This window comes from Trachypithecus francoisi, unplaced genomic scaffold (assembly GCF_009764315.1).
Source record: "Trachypithecus francoisi isolate TF-2019V2 unplaced genomic scaffold, Tfra_2.0 Lachesis_group21, whole genome shotgun sequence".
NCBI classification, from domain to species: Eukaryota; Metazoa; Chordata; class Mammalia; order Primates; family Cercopithecidae; genus Trachypithecus; species Trachypithecus francoisi.
Genome location: NW_022681467.1, coordinates 30,364,392 through 30,384,800, shown reverse-complemented (window position 1 = coordinate 30,384,800; position 20,409 = coordinate 30,364,392). Strand labels below are relative to the sequence as shown.

Below are 20,409 nucleotides of genomic sequence, written 5' to 3'. Positions count from 1 at the left end.
TTGAGCCTTGTCTCTTCCCAGCCTGGCAGATGCTGCTTTTTCGGCCTGGCCCTTCCCTAGCTGCTCCCAGTCTGAGAGCCCCAAATTCTCTTCTCCTCTACACTTTCTGGTCATCTGGCCCTAACCAGCAGCCCTTGCCAACCTGACTGGACTGCACTCTATATGGGGTGGGGGTGAGGAGATAATGAGGATGGGGTTGAGAGGTTTATGGACATCAAATGTCAGGGCTGCAGATCAAAACTTATTTTCCAAAGGGAGTGAAATCAGGAGGTAGCAGGGAGAGGAGTGGGAAGATGTGTGGTGATGGATATCAGCCTGAAGCTAGGCCTTTTATTCAGTAGTCAGGAGTGAGGCTTCTGGTCCTAATACAGCCCTGACTCACTGAGTGACAATGGGCACACCTACCCTGTCCTGGGCCTTAGTTTCCTCTTCCAGCTCAACAGAGAATGCCTGTCTCTTTTGACCTAGAGATTGGAACTGCCTGACATGTTTTCTTCTGGCCCTTTGAAGTGTCTTAGCATTTACCAAAATCTGTGATTATTTGTGCAATTATCTTTTTTTTTTTTTTTTGAGACAGAGTCTTGCTCTGTCACCCAGGCTGGAGTGCAGTGGCGCCATCTCGGCTCGCTGCAAGCTCCGCCTCTCTGGTTCACGCCATTCTCCCGCCTCAGCCTCCGGAGTAGCTGGGACTACAGGCGCCCACCACCGCGCCCAGCTAATTTTTTGTATTTTTAGTAGAGACAGGGTTTCACCGTGTTAGCCAGGATGGTCTCAATCTCCTGACCTCGTGATCCTCCTGCCTCCACCTTCCAAAGTGCTGGAATTACAGGCTGGGATTACAGGCACAAATAGGCGCCCAGCCTATTTGTGCAATTATCTGATTACTCCTTGTCTGTAAGCCCCATGAGGGCAGGGATCATGATTGTTTTGTTCCCTCTCCTTTCTCCAGCATCAAGACCTTTTCCCTAGGCCAGGCACGGTGGCTCATGCCTGAGGCAGGTGGATCACTTGAGGTCAGGAGTTCAAGACCGGCCTGGCCAACATGGTGAAAACCCATCTCTACTAAAAATACAAAAATTAGCTGGGCATGGTGGCGGGTGCCTGTAATCCTAGCTACTCGGGAGGCTGAGGCAGGAGAATCACTTGAACCCGGGAGGCAGAGGTTACAGTGAGCTGAGATCATGCCATTGCACTCCAGCCTGGGCGACAGAGTGAGACTCAGTCTCAAAAAAAAAAAAAAAAACATACACCAGCTGGGCGTGGTAGCTCACGCCTGTAATCCCAGCACTCTGGGATGCCAAGGCAGGTGGATTGCCTGAGGTCAGGAGTTCAAAAACAGCCTGGCCAACATGACAAAACCCTGTCTCTACAAAAAGTACAAAAAAAAAAATTAGCCGGGCCTGCTGGCAGGTGTCTATAATCCCAGCTACTCAGGAGGCTGAGGCAGGGAGAATCACTTGAACCTGGGAGGCAGAGGTTGCAGTGAGCCAAGATCGTGCCATTGCACTCCAGCCTGGGCAACAGAGTGAGACTCCGTCTCAAAAAAATAATAAAATAAAATAAAAAAAAACCCGAAACCTCATCTCTATATATTTATTGGGCGCTCAATTAATAATTGTTGAATGAATAAATGCATGAGAGAGAAGATCTCAGGATGAAATAATGGTAGGAGAGAGCAAGTTCCAAAACCTCAGGGAGTATTTTGGGAAGTTCAGTACAGGCTCTGCCCTCACCTGTACGGAAATCCAGCAAAGATCCTAGTCATCTGAGCTTCTGGGAGCTTATAACTTATGCCAAATTTATGCGCCAGGTTTGTGTGTTGCCATCATATCAGTGTAATCATACGAATGCCATGTCTCCTAATCCTACTTCCAAGCCCCAAGACTCCCTTGGTTCACCTGGACCAGACTGCAGGCTGACATGGCCTCCTGTGTTCTCAACCTGGTAGTGCCATCTAGTGGCACAGCACCATCCTCTTAGCCAGGACCTTGGTTGTGCCCAGCTTGTCTCTGGCCTGCCATTCCCTAAACCCAAGTGCCAGGCATCCCACATTAGGCTCTGTGGGAAAGAGAGCTAGACAGTGATCATTCCAAGGTTGGGAAATACTTTCTTTCTTCTGAGCTCTAAGCTCATGTGTTCCTTTTTCTCCCAGGCCTGTGTCTCCAGATGTCCTGCAAGTGCCTCATCTCTAGCATGTTCTATGCTGAACTCATCATATCCCTTCCCCATGCACCTGCTCTTCCTCCACTGCCATTCTCCATTAATGACACTGCCATTCACCCAGTCTGCCAAGAACGAATGGCATGCTGGACTCCTTTTCTTCTCACTTCCAAATGGTGATCAAGTGCTCTCTGCATCCCTCCTAAGTATCTTCCAAATTCCTACTCATCATCCCTGTCATCACCACTGTAGACTAAACCACCAATCTCTCTTATCAATATTATTCATAGGCTCCTCCTACTCCTCCTGCCTCCTACCTCTTGCCCCTGTCCCCACCCCAGTCCATCCATCGCCCTGCACTTCTGGTCATGCCACTCCCTGGTTCAGATATCTTTGGTGATTCTGCCGGGCATGATGGCAGACACCTGTAATCCTAGCATTTTGAGAGGCTGAGGTGGGCAGATTGCTTGAGCTCAGGAATTCAAAACCAGCCTGGGCAACATGGCGAAACCCTGTCTCTACAAAAAATACAAAAATTAGCCAGGCGTGGTGGTGCATGCCTGTAGTCCCAGCTACTCGGGAGGCTGAGGTGGGCAGATGGCTTGAGCCCTGAAGGTTGAGGCTACAGTGAGCTGAGATTATACCACTGCACTCTAGCCTGGGCAACAGAGTGAGACACTGTCTCAAAATTATATATACATATAAAATATTATATATATTTATTTTTATTCTATTTTATTTTTTTTAGTGATTCTCCCCTTAAGGGAGTAAACGACAAGCCAGGGATGACCCTAACCTCTAGCCAAGATCACTCTCCTAGACTCTGGACTTATATAATCAATTCTGTTCAGGATTATTTTGTCATAAACCCAGCTTAATTGAGCTACATCAAAAAAGAGAATTTTACTGGGGAGCACGACTGAAAAGTCCAGGGATATGGGTTTCAGGCATAGCTGGATTAAGGTACCTAAAAAGGAATGGACTTTTCTCCATCTTTTTCTCTGCCTTCTTTCGGTGGGCTTCATTGTCAGAAGGCCTCCCATTTTATTGGGGGCAAGATGCCCCCAGCAGCTACAGGCTTACATCCTATTAACTTAACAACTTAAGTGTAATAGAAAGAGAGCCTTTCTCTTTCCCAATAGTTCCAGCAAAAGAAGAAAGTTTGGATCTTATTGGCCTGGATTTTGTTCACATGCCTGTTACTGCACAGAGTTACCTGTTCTGATTGGTCAAGTCTGAGTTATATACTTTGGTCAGGGATGAGGGAGTGGGCTGAGGAGAGAGAATATTCCTTAAAAGAAAATTGAATAAGAAGTGGTATCTAAGCAGATACCAGGGATGAGCCCTGAAGATAAAAATTAGATATCTACTAGGCCAACAACCTCCAGACATCTTCTTCTGGTGTCCCACAAATTTATAATAACCAAAATTGAACTTGTCATCTTTTCTCCCATCTTAATCTGGTTGCAAATTAATCTTTTCCCAGTATCCTGCTGTTGCTCTTCCCAATCAGTAAAATCAACACTGTTACTGCCCTAGCTGTTCCACAGTGCACATAGTAGGTACTCAGTAAATATTTTTATTGTATAAATGAATAACTTTATGATGGATTGGTGGAGTAGAGAGTCTTGAAAAGCTATGATAGGGGCATGTCACCTTTATCTCCCGGATTCTTATATCTGACTGGAGAAAACAAATTAAACCGTACCTAGGGCCGGGCACGGTGGCTCACGTCTGTAATGCCAGCACTTTGGGAGGCCAAGATGGGCGGATTGCTTGAGGCCAGGAGTTTGAGACCAGCCTGGCCAACATGGTGAAACCCCATCTCTACTAAAAATACAAAAATTAGCTGGGATGATGCCGCATGCCTATAATCCCAGCTTCTTGGGAGGCTGAGGCATGAGAATTGCTTGAAGCCAAAGGCGGAGGTTGCAATGAGCCGAAATTGCACCACTGCATTCCAGCCTGGCAGGAAAACTATGTCTCATAAACAAAACAATAAGTACCAAGAAATAGCAACAAAAATTAGCTTGTAAGGTTGGTTTCTGAGGGTAGAAATGGCTCTTGATGCCATGTGGAGTAATGGGAAGGAGGCTTTCTAGTTACACAGACTCTTGGTTCTGCCACTTACTCATTTTATTTTATTTTTTATTTATTTATTTTTTTGAGACGGAGTCTCGCTGTGTGGCCCAGGCTGGAGTGCAGTGGCGCGATCTCGGCTCACTGCAAGCTCCGCCTCCTGGGTTCCCGCCATTCTCCCACCTCAGCCTCCGAGTAGCTGGGACTACAGGCGCCCGCCATCGCGCCCGGCTAGTTTTTTGTATTTTTAGTAGAGACGGGGTTTCACTGTGTTAGCCAGGAGGGTCTCGATCTCCTGACCTCGTGATCCACCCGCCTCGGCCTCCCAAAGTGCTGGGATTACAGGCTTGAGCCACCGCGCCCGGCCCAGACTATTTCTTTACTGTTCATAAACACCTAGGACCTTTAGGCCATTTAGGGACCTAGGTTCACAGCTAATAACACTCAGAGAAGGGAGCTATGGGATGGAAGAGGGTCTCAGCCCTGGCCAAGATGGAAAAGGAATAGAAATAAGTTGGAGTGAGTACCTATAGTGCACTGGGTGCACATCACCTCATGGAATCCTTGTACCCCTATCCCACCAGTTAGGGATTAGCTCCATTACTAGATGAGGAAGGTGAGGTGCATGACTTGAGTGACTTGTCCATAGCCACCAGCAAGTAGTGGGCTTTCAGTTCTCTCCTACCTCCACTCCTATCGTTCTCCAGTCTGTCTCCAAACAGTAGCCAGAGGGATCTTTTTAAAACACAAAACAGGCTGGGCGCGGTGGCTCTTGCCTGTAATCCCAGCACTTTGGGAGGCCGAGGTAAGTGGATCACTTGAGGTCAGGAGTTTGAGACCAGCCTGGTCAACAAGGCAAAATCCCATCTACAAAAAATACAAAAATTAGCTGGGTGTGGTGGGCACGCCTGTAGTCTCAGCTACTCAGGAGTCTGAGCTGAGGTGGGAGGATGGCTTGAGCCTGGGAGGCAGAGGTTGCAGGGAGGCAGAGGTTGCAGTGAGCTGAGATGGTGCCACTGCACTCCAGCTGGGGCAACAGAGCCAAACCCTGTCTCAAACAACAACAAAACGCAGAACAGATGGTTTCACATTCTTGCTTAAAACTCTCTAGTAGTGGGCTGGGTGCGGTGGCTCACACCTGTAATCCTAGCACTTTGGCAGACTGAGGCGGGTAGATCACCTGGGGTCAGGAGTTTGAGACCAGCCTGACCAACATGCTGAAACCCTGTTTCTACTAAAAATACAAAATTACTCAGGCGTGGTGGCATGTGCCTGTAATCATAGCTATTTGAGAGGCTGAGGCAAGAGAGTTGCTTGAACCCAGGAAGTGGAGGTTGCAGTGAGCCAGGATTGTACCATTGCACTCCGGCCTGGGTAACAAGAGCAAAACTCCATCTCAAAAACAAACAAAAATAGCCTCTCTAGTAGTGACCACTCGTAATCCTTAGGGTAAAACCCAAGCTTTTCCCCAAGCTGGTAGAGCCTCACGTATCTTCTTCCTTTTTTTTTCTTTTGAGACAGTCTCACTCTGTCACCCAGGTTGGAGTGGAGTGGCGCGATCTCAGCTCACTGCAACCTCCACCTCGTGGGTTCAAGTGACTGTTGTGTCTCAGCCTCCCAAGTAGCTGGAATTATAGGCACACATCACCATGCCCAGCTAATTTTTGTATTTTTAGTAGAGCCGGGGTTTCACCGTGTTGGCTAGGCTGGTCTCGAACTCCTGACCTCAAGTGATCCACTCGCCTCGGCCTCCCAAAGTGCTGAGATTACAGGAGTGAACCACCGCACTCAGCCTGTATCTGGCCTAGCTTCCAACCTTACTACTCTTTCCCCATGCCTGCTACACCAGAGCCGCCCAGGCCTTGGTTATTTTTTTTCTAATGTACCAAGCTCATTCCCACCTTAGGGCCTTTGCATCTGCTATTCCCTCTTTCCAGAACATTCCACACACGTACTCCTTGCTCTACATTATAGCTGGCTCCTTCTCATCCCTCAGTTTTCAGCTTAAAAGTCACTTCCTGAGAGACCTTCCGTGATTTCTGCAGCTAAGGAATCCTCCGTCCCCTACCACCCACCATTATTCTGTCATTTCCTCCTTTTTCTTCATAGCACCTGCCACAACTTGTAATTATAGACTCCTTTGCTTATTGGCTTTTTCTTCCAGGGCTCTATGAACCACATGAGAGCAGGAACTATCTGTTCCCTTCCCCTGGCACCTAACATAGGGCTCTCCATATTTAAGGAATGAGTGAACGGATAACTGAAGTAAGGTTGGAAGGGAGGGTCCCTCTACTCTGTTTATGTAGCTGCCTCCTTGCACAGCAGTTGAGCCCCAACTGGGGCAGGATCCGATTTCCAGGGAGGGCTGGAACCCCCACCCCACCCCCCAGGAAGTGTTCTCAGCCCTGGGCCCTGGGTGCCAGGAAATTTGGCCTAGGTATCAGGGAGGGGCGGGAATCCAGCCTCCCTGCTGCCCATCTAGGGAGGTCCCTGTCTCTTCCCAGCCGGGCACTTTTGCCCCCGCCTGTCCTGGGGTGCATGGGAAGATGAGGAAAGGTGAGTAGTGCTAGCCAGCGGGGGGGGTTGTGTGACAGGGGCAGGGCAGGGAAAGCGCTGAATGGTTCCGCCTAGAGGGTGGGCAGGGCCAGGTAGGAGGTGCCCAGACCGACCCAGCTGCCTGCCTGCAGACCAGGACTCCTTCCTGAAGTCAGCACGGCTGCAGCGGCTGCCATCGTCATCCTCGGAGATGGGCAGTCAAGACGGGTCGCCGCTACGCGAGACGCGCAAAGACCCGTTCTCTGCGGCAGCAGCCGAGTGCTCCTGCCGCCAGGACGGGCTCACGGTCATCGTCACGGCCTGTCTCACCTTCGCCACAGGTGTCACCGTGGCGCTGGTCATGCAGATCTACTTTGGAGACCCCCAGGTGAGGGGGACAAATGGGGAGGGGGAGGGAACTGGGGAGGAGTGGGGTAATGTTTGAGGAACCGTGGAAACTGGGGAATGGCTGAGTGGTGGAACGGGACAGAGGGTGGTGACTTGGGAGAGGAAGGTCCCAAAGGGAGGAACTCCAGGGCGTGAGAGGGACAGAACAAGGAAGGGGCTGGATCCATTAGAAGGCACTTGGGGTAATGAGGGCAGAGTCAAGGCAACAAGAGGGTAGGGCATCGACCTTCATCCCCCCCCTAGAGTTCTGGGGCTAGTGGAGGTGCCCTAGGGAGGGGGATAGCTCCTCCTGCCCCTACCAAGTCCTCTCTCCCCTCCCAGATCTTCCAGCAGGGTGCCGTGGTGACCGATGCTGCCCGATGCACTTCACTGGGCATCGAGGTGCTCAATAAACAGGGATCTTCTGTGGACGCAGCGGTGGCAGCAGCCTTGTGTTTGGGGATCGTGGCTCCCCACAGTTCTGGCCTGGGCGGGTAAGGAGCAGTGGAGGTCGGTGTCCCCCAGGCCTGTTTCTTGCCTCCTGGTCTGCAGGCCTCATGTGGAGCACTCCTAACTTAGGGAGAGGGGCAGTTGGGCCCCAGCTGCTTGCGTTTTCTCTTTCTATACCAAATTTCACCCCCTTCTTCCTGGATGGAGTCAGAAGAGCAAAGCTACTTTATGGAAAACCTGAAAGTGTTTTGAGAAGCTTTTTTTTTTTTTAACTGGAAAAAGAAATTTGTAAACCATAAATTAAGGTGCACAGGTGGAGGTATACTGTCATCACTTAAGGCAGAGATATTTAAACTCTTAGGATCATACATCCCTATGGGTCTGATGAAAAGCCTTGGACCCTCTGTCCTCCAAAAATATGCCCCACGCTAAGAACTCTTAAAACAGAAGGTGCAAACTGGCCACCCATGGACAATACCCAGCACACAGACTGGTTTGGTTTAGACACTGAACTGTCTTAAAATTTTGTTTGCTCTTGTTAAAAAGTTAAGAATTTTCATAAAAATCCAGATTTCCAATATCTCTTGAACAATCGGGAAATTCGATAACAAGTTGGGCCCACATTCTCACACGGCTGAAGTTATCTGGAGTGGAATAGAAGCTGCTTCCCATAATGGGGCATGCGCTGTCTGGTTTGCCATAGTTTCTACCACTTCCTCTTGTTTATCTGTCCAGCTTGCCTTATTTTGTCATTTGGCTGTGGGCATTTAAGTTTGCAGCCCCCATCTTAGATATAAAGAAGCCACAGAAAAGGAACAAGCTGACAAAGTTCCTATCTTGGCTCCTATAAGATCAGCTCTCCAAGCCTTACCAAAGAAATTCCTCTTTTGGTTTTGCATGTTCTATCCTTACATAATCCAGTCCTGGAGGAGGGGCAAGGGACACACCAAGTAGACAGGTGCAGGAAGCTGGCAGGGGTCCAGTTCTGGTCCAGGGTGGGGGCATGGGGCAGAACATCCTGTTCTCTCAGTATCTGGGCTTTTCCTAATCAGGGATTAAAGTCTCCAGTGACAGGGTAGAAGAGGTCCATGGACCCTGGGTCTCCAACCCTCTTGGTTTCACTCCCATCCTCTTAGGGTGGCTGAGTCTATGAATTATGCTGGGGAGGGGGCTCAGACACCTGACCCCAAATGACAAACTGAGCCTACAGCTGTCACCACTGGTGGTGGAGGGGTGGCATGTTAATTGTACAGAGAGGTAGCATGTTATCATCACGCTTCCCCTTCTGTGTCTCTCCCAGTGGGGGCGTGATGCTGATACATGACATCCGACGAAATGAGAGCCACGTAATTGATTTCCGGGAGTCCGCACCAGGGGCCCTCAGGGAAGAGACCCTGCAAAGATCCTGGGAGACCAAGGTGGGGACCCTGGTGAGAAGAGAGAGTTCAGGGGAGTCTCTCTTCATTGCCCTTCTGCTAACCCAAGCATTAATTTGCTAAGTATTTACTAGGAGAGTGGAAAAAAAGAATTGAGCAGGATTCTCTTAGGCTATGAGAGAGACAGGCAGCCCCCAAAATAAAATAATGAACTAGAAAATTTGGCTGGTTCATTACAGGTAATACTGCAACACCTTACTTCTCTGGCAGTCTTACCTATCTGGCACATAGAAAGGAAGAAAAAAGGCTACTGAGTACCCCAAAATGTCACAAAGTTGATGCAATAAAACTCACACATCTCACTCTGAACAAATTGACTCTAACTTTCCCAGCCCCTGACATATTGAAAGATTAGAGGGGAACTCCTAGAGGCAAACCAACTGTCTGCTGAGAGAAAAAGAAGAAATCAAATAACTTGGAAAAATGGGTACTTAGTGCAGTGGCAAAAGCCAAACACACCCCTGAGCCTTCAGAGCTCAGAGTAAGGGTGGTGTGAAACTGAATAGGTTAAATGAAGGTCCCTTGTCTACCATTTTAAAAGGCAGGGTTGCCTGGGCACAGTGGCTCACACCTGTAATCCCAACACTCTGGGAAGCCAAGGCAGGAGGATTGCTTGAGGCCAGGAGTTTGAGACCTGCCTAAGCAACATAGTGAGATTTTGTCTCTACAAAAAATGTTTTGAAATTAGCCAGACATGGTAGCATGCGCCAAGGATCGCTTGACTTGAGCCCAGGAGTTGGAGGCCACAGTGAGCCTGCCACTGTACTCCATGCCACTGTACTCTAGCCTGGGTAACAGGAAAAAAAAAAAAAAAAGGGCAGGGGTTGGTGAAATCCAATGTAGACAGGTGGCTGTCTAAACTGATTATGTCCTGGGTCTTGAAAGGTTTTGCTTAATTTATAAATCCCTCAACTATGGCAGCTAAAAGAGGCCTTTCTGCATTTGCCGATAGGAAGTCAGGGAGATGGGAGGGGTGCCTGCTTGGGAAAGCTTGTCCCTCCCCTGGGATACTTGGCCTGTGTCTCTCCCCTGTGCCAGCCATCCCTGGCTTGGGGCTCTGCGGAGTTCAGCCCAGCACCCCCCTTCCAGTGACCTGGTCTCCTCTCTCCCTCGCCTGCCCGCCTTGCCCAGCCTGGGCTCTTGGTGGGGGTTCCTGGAATGGTGAAGGGGCTACATGAAGCTCACCAGCTCTATGGCAGGTAACAACCCTCCCCCTGGGGACCAGGGACCCCCGTTTGCATCTCTCCTTGGGTGGCCTTCTCCTACTTCCCTGGATTCTTCCTTTCCGAACTCCCCTTCCTAATATCCCCTTCCCTTGCCAGGACTCTCCTTCCCAGGAACCCCCCTCCCCCCAGGACCCCTCCTCCTTCCCCCAGGACCTCCTCCACCCCCTGCTCTCCGGCCCCCCCAGGCTGCCATGGTCCCAAGTCCTGGCCTTCGCAGCAGCTGTGGCCCAAGATGGATTCAACATGACTCATGATCTAGGTCAGTGGGGCCTGGGGATTTGGGAGAGACATGAGGTTGACGGAGAGGGGTAGAATCTTTGAGATTTGGGGCCCAAGCCAGAGAGGCCCTCTCTTCCAGTTTGTTCCTCAGACCCCCTCCCCACCTTATCCCACCCTCACCTGGAGGTGACCTCAAATGAGGGGGTCTGGGAAGGGCCCTGAGACATCCCTGCCTCGCACTTAACAGCCTCCTGGGGGGTCGGGGCACTTAGGGTGGGCCACTCAGCTCCCATCTACCCCACCTATTGCGCGTCTCATCCGGTCCAGTCCTGGCGCCCCGCCCTGCCCTGCCCAGCCTCCCGTCCCTGCCTCTAGCCCGTGCCCTGGCTGAACAGCTGCCACCCAACATGTCCGAGCGCTTCCGGGAGACATTCCTGCCATCGGGCCGCCCGCCACTACCTGGCTCACTGCTGCATCGGCCCGACCTGGCTGAGGTGCTGGATGTACTTGGTACCTCTGGCCCAGCCGCCTTCTATGCGGGCAGCAACCTCACACTGGAGATGGTGGCGGAGGTGAGTGCTCATGTTGTGCGGTTGGGGGCATGCCCCAAGGTCCCTATTGCAGGACATCCTTATCTGCATTTTTCCTTCCTTTCTTCCCTCCCTCCCTTTCTTTCTATATTATTTACTGTGGATGATGTTCATTTGAAATTTTAGAATAGTCAAAACTAACCTCTAGCGACAGAAATCAGATCAGTGGATGGTGGGGCTGGGAGGAGTTGACTGGGATATGACATGAAAAACCTGGGATGATAGAGGTGTTTTTTTTTCTGAGACGGAGTCCCACTCTGTCACCCAAGCTGGAGTGCAGTGGTGCGATCTTGGCTCACTGCAAACTCCGCCTCCCAGGTTCAAGTGATTCTCCTGCCTCAGCCTCCCGAGTAACTGGGATTACAGGTGTGCACCACCACGCCCAGCTAATTTTGTATTTTTAGTAGAGATGAGGTTTCATCATGTTGGCCAGGCTGGTCTCGAACTCCTGACCTCAAGTGATCCACCTGTCTTGGCCTCCCAAAGTGCTGGGATTACAGGTGTGAGCCCCCGTGCCTAGCCAGAAGTATTCTGTCTTGATTCAGAGTTACCTTTGGGCTTCTCAGGGGTGATGCCAACCTGTGCAGGGGCTTGTCATGTCCCTCCCAGGCCTGGTGGAGACCCAGTATCAGCCTCAGCTTCCCTCAGCTCACAATCCTTCCCTGCTCTTGGGTTTTCTAGGGACTGAAGGAAGCACCTCTTTCATTGTTGACTATCAAGACTAGGGAGATTGACACAGAAAGTTACCATCCAATCCCAAAGAGTCCCAGTCTTAGGCAGTAATAGGTGTGAGAACTGTCATTAATAGTGCAAAACGGGGCCGGGCGCGGTGGCTCACGCCTGTAATCCCAGCACTTTGGGAGGCCGAGATGGGCGGATCACGAGGTCAGGAGATCGAGACCATCCTGGCTAACACGGTGAAACCCCGTATCTACTAAAAAAAATACAAAAACTAGCCGGGCGAGGTGGCGGGCGCCTGTAGTCCCAGCTACTCGGGAGGCTGAGGCAGGAGAATGGCGTAAACCCGGGAGGCGGAGCTTGCAGTGAGCCGAGATCCGGCCACTGTACTCTAGCCTGGGCGACAGAGCGAGACTCTGTCTCAAAAAAAAAAAAAAAAAAAAAAAAAATGGTGCAAAACTCCTAATGGAAAATTATGTTCATGATAAGGATGCATAGACTAACTCAGTGGTTCTCTCATCTGAGCCATGGGGATGATTAGATCTGTCTCTGCCATACAGTTGTGGGAATTAAATAGGTCTGTTATTCATTCAACATTCACAGAGTGCCTGCTCTGTGCCAGGCCCTACGCAGGGCACTGGATGTGGTGATAGACTCAAACAGACTTAACGGGAAAGTCCAGGAGATTACTGGCTTAGATTCTTCTGTGTCCAGATTATCAATCCACTGTGTTAGGATTTGCTCTCCCTCTTTCTCTCTCTCTCAACTCTACTTTCCTTTGTTTGGATTCACTCTCAGATCCTTTCCACCTGCTCCCCACCAGCCCATATCAGACCATCCTTCCAGCAAGCTATCCCAGAGAAAGAGCATTTCTCCTTCCCAGTAGTTCCAGCAAAAGCCTCCAGGCTGTGTCTTATTGGCTCATCATAGATCTCATGACTATTCCCAAATCAATCACTGTGGCACAGAAGGGAATGCCCCAATTGGCCAGGCCTGGGTTGTGTGCCCTTTCCTGGAGGTGGCAAAGGAAATGCAGGAGATTGTAACAAAGACCATCAGATCTTTGACAAAAAAAAACCCAAAGTTGAATTTATTAACTTGCTAGAAAAAGGAACTCAAGAATTCAAATGGGCCAGGCATGGTGGCTCATGCCTGTAATCCCAGCACTTTGGGAGGCCAAAATGGGTGGATCACTTGAGCTCAGGAGTTTGAGACCAGCCTGGGCAACATAGTGAGACCTCATCTCTACAAAACATACAAACATTAGCCAGGTGTGGTGGCATGTGCCTATAGTCCCAGCTACTCAGGAGTCTGAGGCAGGAGGATCATCTGAGCCTGGGAAGGTTGAGGCTACAGTGAGCCATGATCATGCCACTGCATTCCAGCCTGGGCAACAGAATGAGACCCTGCCTCAAAAAAAAAAAAAAATTAAATGTGTAATTTGCTGAAGATAGATAAATCAAGGGTTTCAAGTACTACTAAGCACAAAAAAGGAAAGGATTCAGAGTGGTTATGCTAATTTAGGGTTGACAGTCAGCACACTGGATAGGATGGAATGAGCCCATTGGTTTGTACCAGATTGGTTCATTGGTCAATAATGACTGCTTGGTTATGTCCAATAAGGGTCAGTCCTTCCAGGATCACTCGAAGTCATGGTTTTCTAGTGGCTTTAGTTGGTTGTGGTGAGATGCAGCATTCAGTTTTGATATCTCCTAGGCAAGTGTGCCATAAGTGGAAAATATTCCTTTTCCATAGGCAGAGAGAGCAGCAGGTACAAAGACACAAAGGCATGAGTTCAGGAACTGCAGGTCACTCTGCAGTTGCATAGAACTCACTGGGGAACAGCAGGACATGAGGTGGGAGGCGTAGGCCAGGGCCAGATCACAAAAGGTCTTGAATGGCAAGCTAAGGAGGTCATTCATTCATGGAATGTACCCAGTATAATGCCTGACACATCATAGGTGCTCAATGTTAGTGCTTTTCCCCCTTCCTTTTTCCTCAGGTATCTAAGGATAATGGGGTCTCTAAAGGCCATGATGGGAGTTGCAGAAGGCACAGAAGTTATAAACAGCTGACCTGTCTGTGATCCAAACATGTATTATAGGCCAAAACCACATGTCACAGTTGTGGGAGGTCATTCTCTCATTCTCTCCCTTCCAGGCTCAGCACGCAGGGGGTGTCATAACCGAAGAGGACTTCAGCAATTACAGCGCCCTTGTGGAGAAGCCTGTGTGTGGCGTGTACAGAGGTGACCTCTCCCCCGGCTCCCAGGGTCCCCACTCAGGAGAAGCCTCCCAGTCCATGGCCACATCGTTTTGGCCTAGCGACTCCTCTCCATTTCACAGGAGAGAAACTAAGGCAGTGAACTGCCTGGGCAGCCAACTGTGAAGCAAGCCAGAGCCAGCCCACCTTCTGAAAAGTAGCTGTGGGGTCAGTTACCCCAAGTATTTAGGATATTGGGGGGTGGACCTGGTCAAAAGGTCCGACCTGGAAGTTGGGGTTCTGGCCATAGATTTTCTTGATTTGGGTTCTGTGTTGCCTCCGCCCTCTCCCCAGCAGCACTGTCAAAGTCCATCCAAGCTTCATGGTAAAACAAACCTTCAAGACAGTCATAGACCCAGCTCCTCATTGTGCCAAAGGGAAATTGAGGCCGGAGGAGAGAATAGAACTTAACTAGCCAAACTCAAGAAAACCAACAGGGGATCCAGAAAACCAAGCTTATGTTATGGGTGGGGTCCATGTTTGCTGAACCCAAGGTGGCAGGTGCTGGATTTCTCAGAAAATTCTCAGGTTCTTTCCCTTATAGGAGAGCCAGATCACATCAAGCCCCAGGAAAGGTTTTCTCTGAGTTCAACTTTCCAGGCCTCAATCTCCAACCTGATTCCTCTGCCAGAGGCAGTGGAATATGAAGCAATGGAAAGAGCATATCAGCTGGGTGCAGTGGCTCAGGCCGGTAACTCCAGCACATTGTGTTGCTGAGGCAGGAGGATCACTTAAGCCCAGGAGATCATGACCAGCCTGGGCAACATAGTGAGACATGGTCTCTATAAAAAATTTAAAAATTACCCAGGCGTCGTGGTGTGCCTGTAGTCCTAGCTACTCAGGAGGTTGAGATGGGAGGACTGCCTAAGCCAGGGAGGTCAAGGCTACAGTAAGCATGATTGTGCCACTGCACTATAGCCTGGGTGACAGAGTGAGACCATTATCTCACACACACGTGTGCACGCACACACACACACACATAAACACACACACATAAATAAAAAGAAAAAAGGAACAAGCATAGCATTGGAGCTAGGAAGACCTGGGTTTGAGTACCAACTGTGCCATTTGCCTTGAACAAGCTGCTTCCCACTCTGAGCCTTGGTTGGTTCCCTCCTTAAAATGGAAATAATGTTAGTGCCTACATCTTAGGGTGCCCATAAGGATTTGATGAGATGATGTAGGAAGTTGCCCTGATCAGAGCACGCACTGAATGTGGATTTTCCATTTCCCCTTCCCAGCCTGGGTTGTCTCAACAATGCTAGTACCTTAAGTGCTCTGGATTCCCCTTGTCTCTCTGTACCACAGTTTCTGGACCTATCAAATATGTGTGATAACAGTAGCCACCGTGAGGACTAAATGAATTAATTAATGTTAGTGTTATGCATCAGCTATTGCTTTGATGTCGAAACATCTAGTAATAGAATAGGAAGAGAAGGTTGCTGCTGCCAAGAAGTTTGGGGCTGGATGAGACCATCAGGAGTCATGGATAGTATCCTGGCCTATGGGAGAACTGAAAGGAGACACATGACAGGCCAGGAATATGGACATCTGGTCACCTGTTTCTGCTCTGCTCTGCTGATAGCCTGCAGTGTGACTCTGGGCAAGCCACAGCCCTCTTGAGCCTTAGTTTTCTCAAATGGCAGAGGAAACTGAAGACCAGTGTTCTGAGTTCAAGTCCTGGCCCTGCCCTTGACTTGCCATGTGAACCTGAATGGGTCTCTTTGCCTCTCAGTGCTTCAGTTTCCCCATCTGGCGAGGGGGTTCAGCGCAGTGGTATCAGTGTGTGTGATGGTGGGATGTGGAGATGGGATGTGAAGGTGCCTTGACCCCTACCCTGCCATCGTTCACTTCCTGTCCTTTCAGGCCACCTGGTTCTTAGTCCCCCACCGCCGCACACGGGCCCTGCCCTCATCAGTGCTCTCAACATCCTGGAGGGCTTCAATCTCACCAGCCTGGTGTCCCGAGAACAGGCTCTTCACTGGGTGGCAGAGGTAAGGCTGGCCCCTCTGCCTTTCCCTGGATTTAGGGATATTAGGAGTGGGGAGATTGGGTACTGCCACAGGGCAGGACTAAATCACCTCCAAGTTTTCTCACACACAAAAATCCACTGGGTGTGGGTGCTGGGAGGGGTCTGGCAGCCTCTTCCATATCCCCTCTGTATTTTCAGACCCTGAAGATTGCGTTAGCCCTGGCCAGCAGACTGGGAGATCCCATCTATGATTCTACCATCACTGAGAGCATGGATGACATGCTCAGGTGGGTCTTGGGCAGGACCTGGGGACTGCAGAGGCAGTGGTGGGTGTGGGGAAAGGGTCAGTTGAAAAGCAGCTGGTGTAGCAATAAAGGCCTGAAATCCTAAGTCAATTTCAGCTCAGCTCCAACTCACAACATGACACTGGGTCTTCTCCGTACACCTCACCTTTCCTGTCAGCACAGTGAGTTGGCCTACTTCATGTGGCTCTTACATTTTTTTGAGGCTAGCGTAGCACCTATAGGAGTCCATCTGCTCCTCCTTTTGAGTAGGAAAAGAAAGCTCAATACCAAACAGAGGCCGGGTGCAGTGGCTCACACCTGTAATCCCAGTACTTTGGGAGGCCAAGGCGGATGGATCACCTGAGGTCAGGAGTTTGAGACCAGCCTGACCAACATAGTAAAACCCTGTCTCTGCTACAAAAATTAGCTGGGCGTGGTGGCCCATGCCTGTAGTCCCAGCTACTTGGGAGGCTGAGGCAGGAGAATCACTTGAACCAGGGAAGCAGAAGTTGCAGTGAGCTGAGACCATGCCACTGCACTCCAGCCTGGGTGACAGAGTGAGACTTTGTCTCCAAAAAAAAAAAAAACAGTCTCCAAGCAAATACTGAAGGTGGTGGGAATACAGCTTCATTAGCAACATAACGTAATAGTAGGTTGTGGGCTCTGGTGAGACTGCCTCCGTTCAAATTCCAGCTTTACCCTTTGCTAGCTGTGCAGCCTTGGGCAAGTAATTTAAACTCTCTAAATCTCAGTTTCTACAAGGGGGCTTGACAATGATGGTATCAACCTTGTGAGGTTGTGGTGAGGACTAAACAAAATCATACATGTAAAGCTTTTTTTGGTTGAAAATTGGATAACTGTCTTCAAGTAATTTTTGGTAACTTATTCTCTAATCGACTATGGATAACCCAACACATAGTTATTAGGTAAGAAACCCTCAGTTGAATTTTTTTTTTTTTTTTAAGACGGAGTTGGCCGGGCGTGGTGGCTCAAGCCTGTAATCCCAGCACTTTGGGAGGCCAAGACGGGCGGATCACGAGGTCAGGAGATCGAGACCATCCTGGCTAATACGGTGAAACCCCGTCTCTACTAAAAAAAAACAAAAAACTAGCCGGGCGAGGTGGTGGGCGCCTGTAGTCCCAGCTACTCGGGAGGCTGAGGCGGGAGAATGGCGTAAACCCGGGAGGCGGAGCTTGCAGTGAGCTGAGATCCGGCCACTGCACTCCAGCCTGGGCGACAGAGCGAGACTCCGTCTCAAAAATAAAAAAAAAATAAAAGACGGAGTCTTGCTCTGTCACCCAGGCTGGAGTGCAGGGGCATGATCTCGGCTCACTGCAACCTCCGCCTCCTGGGTTTAAGCAATTCTTCTGCCTCAGCCTCCTGCCTCAGTTGAATTTATAAAAGTCTGGAGCATTACATGTTGTTTCTAAGATCAATGCAAACTTTGCTCTAAAACACACATACATACGCCTATATGAAATCTATTCAACCAGTTCATCCAGTAAATAGTTATTGAGCACTTACTCTGTGCCTTGGGAAAAAATTCTAATAGAAAGTAAAGATCCTGGCTGGACATGGTGGCTCACGCCTGTAATCCCAGCACTTTGGGAGGCCGAGGTGAGTGGATCAATTGAGGTCAGGAGTTCAAGACCAGCCTGGCCAACATGGCGAAACCCTGTCTCTACTAAAAATACAAAAAAAATTAGCCAAGTGTGGTGGCAGGTGCCTGCAATACCAGGTATTCGGGAGGCTGAGGCAGGAGAATCACTTGAACCTGGGAAGCAGAGGTTGCAGTGAGCTGAGATAGCACCACTGTGCTCCAGCCTGGCTGACAGCAAAGGCTGTCTCATAAAAAAAAAAAAAAAAGGCCAGGCGCGGTGGCTCAAGCCTGTAATCCCAGCACTTTGGGAGGCCGCGACGGGCGGATCACGAGGTCAGGAGATCGAGACCATCCTGGCTAACACGGTGAAACCCTGTCTCTACTAAAAATACAAAAAACTAGCCGGGCAAGGTGGCGGGCACCTGTAGTCCCAGCTACTCGGGAGGCTGAGGCAGAATGGCGTAAAACCTGGGAGGCGGAGCTTGCAGTGAGCTGAGATCCGGCCACTGCACTCCAGCCTGGGCAACAGAGCGAGACTCCATCTCAAAAAAAAAAAAAAAAAAAAAAGATCCTCGTATACAAAATCCTCCCCCAACTAAACTCTTAATAAAACTTTAGACTACAAACATTAGTCTAAATGAATCCAGTTTGTTAATTCAAAACAAATATTTTCTGATCATCCATTATGCACCAGGCACTTTTATAGAAAGGATTAAGAAGTAAAGTCAGATAACTAAAAGGCTCTTGATTTAAACATTAAATAAATTAAAAGTTGGTTCCAGAAAAGAATCTAAATAATACCTAAATAAATTCATTCAACAGCTATTTTCTGGGTATTTCTTATGTGCAATTAATGAGCTTCTGCACTCATAGTTCTAGTAGTACAGTGAGGGAGGTAGATTTCATCAAATAATTACACAAACACCACAAAAGTGAGGTAGGTGAGGTGTATAGAGAGCCTGTTGTTTGTTCATCTCCCACCCCTTGTCTTTTCAGCAAGGTGGAGGCCGCCTACCTCCGGGGCCATATCAATGACTCCCAGGCAGCCCCTGCCCCACTCCTGCCTGTCTATGAACTAGACGGAGCGCCCACGGCTGCCCAGGTGCTGATCATGGGACCTGATGACTTCATTGTGGCCATGGTTAGGTATGCCAGCTCAGACTCAGAACCTGGAACAAGGGATCCTCTGAACCAAGAGGGCGTGGGGGCTGGGTAGAGGTGAAGGGCTCACCCGACTCCACCTTGGCCACCAGCTCCCTGAACCAGCCCTTTGGCAGCGGCCTTATCACCCCCTCGGGGATCCTGCTCAACAGCCAGATGCTAGACTTCTCCTGGCCCAACCGGACAGCTAACCACTCTGCACCCAGCCTGGTAAGATTTGCTTCCCCGCTTCCCTGGGGACCCTAAGGCCTATAGGTAGGAGGTGCAGTGGCATGGCTGCCCCTTTCTCCCGAATCTTCTAGTATAAGGAAGCCTAAAGAAGAAGTTCACCTCATCCCTAGCCCTGCTAAGTCTGGAACATGGAGCCTGGTGGGTCTGAAGAACTCTTGTCCCATTCTGTCACTGTCTTAACTGTGTGACCTCATGAAGATCTTGCCCTCTCTGGGCAATTTCTTCACCTGTAGAATGAGGGTTTTGGCTCCGATTTGATGTTTTGGGCACTTTCCAGCACTAGTGGTCTGTGACGATGTGAGCTTGAGCTGATGGGGCTCAGCCCTATGTCTGGGCACCAAAGAGGGACCCAAGGAGGAAGGATTTAATAATTTTTATCCAGTTAAAAGCACTCTTATGCCCCACAATCTGGGGTCCCAGCAGGGCAAAGACATATAGAGATGATCAGGGTGGGGTTATCCTGTTCTTCCCCATTGCCATCTTTCTTGGCTTGGTCCTTTCTCCTGTGATCCATAGCAGCCTCATAGCTCAGTGGATCCACTTATACCCCATCCACTCCACCCATCCAGGCACCCTACCCATTTCACAGACAGCAAACTGTTGTCTGGGAAGGGACCAGTCTCCCAGGAAAACTGGGTCTGTGGAAGATGTGAAAGAGGGAGAGCAGTTGGAAGGGTTGTGGAGTGGCCCTTTCCTGGTCTTGTCCTACCCCACCTCCCCCTTGTGGTCTCTGTCTTCTAACAACAGGAGAACTCAGTGCAGCCAGGGAAGCGGCCACTCTCTTTCCTGCTGCCCACAGTGGTCCGACCCGCGGAGGGGCTCTGTGGAACCTACCTCTCTCTGGGGGCCAATGGAGCTGCCCGGGGCCTCAGCGGCCTGACCCAGGTGAGGTTTATGCCATGGTTGGCCTTTTTCAGCCGGGAGCCAAACTGTGGCCTAGACTGCAGATGCCTGTCGTATCTGTGGCTTGTTTCCATTCCTCATGCAGCAAACATGGGCTGAGGCTGCTTTGTGCCAGGTGCATCCTGGGCAACGTGGACACGGGCTGCTCTGAGTTTCTTAGTGAAAATGGAATCCCAGTGCTTCCTGTCTTTCCCGGTTGCAGGCGAAATGGCAGGGTCAGTAGATTGAAAAGTGGG

General features: G+C 49.9%; 1 protein-coding gene across 8 annotated transcripts in view; it reads left to right on the top strand.

The window, feature by feature from the left end:
- Positions 1-20,409, top strand: part of GGT7 (gamma-glutamyltransferase 7) — a 28,376-nt gene that overhangs the window by 1,166 nt on the left and 6,801 nt on the right. For 3 of the 8 annotated variants that reach the window (XM_033186190.1, XM_033186193.1, XM_033186187.1), the window contains exons 2-13: positions 6,927-7,162; positions 7,504-7,655; positions 8,912-9,029; positions 10,179-10,246; positions 10,459-10,532; positions 10,868-11,064; positions 13,921-14,008; positions 15,889-16,016; positions 16,193-16,281; positions 18,875-19,024; positions 19,132-19,249; positions 20,018-20,155. In XM_033186190.1, coding sequence (XP_033042081.1) covers positions 6,927-7,162; positions 7,504-7,655; positions 8,912-9,029; positions 10,179-10,246; positions 10,459-10,532; positions 10,868-11,064; positions 13,921-14,008; positions 15,889-16,016; positions 16,193-16,281; positions 18,875-19,024; positions 19,132-19,249; positions 20,018-20,155 — 1,556 coding nt within the window. Of the gene's footprint in view, positions 1-6,743; positions 6,796-6,926; positions 7,163-7,503; positions 7,656-8,911; positions 9,030-10,178; positions 10,247-10,423; positions 10,533-10,819; positions 11,065-13,920; positions 14,009-15,888; positions 16,017-16,192; positions 16,282-18,874; positions 19,025-19,131; positions 19,250-20,017; positions 20,156-20,409 lie in introns of all 8 variants that reach the window. The other 5 variants (XM_033186188.1, XM_033186185.1, XM_033186191.1 and 2 more) reach the window with 4 other exon arrangements.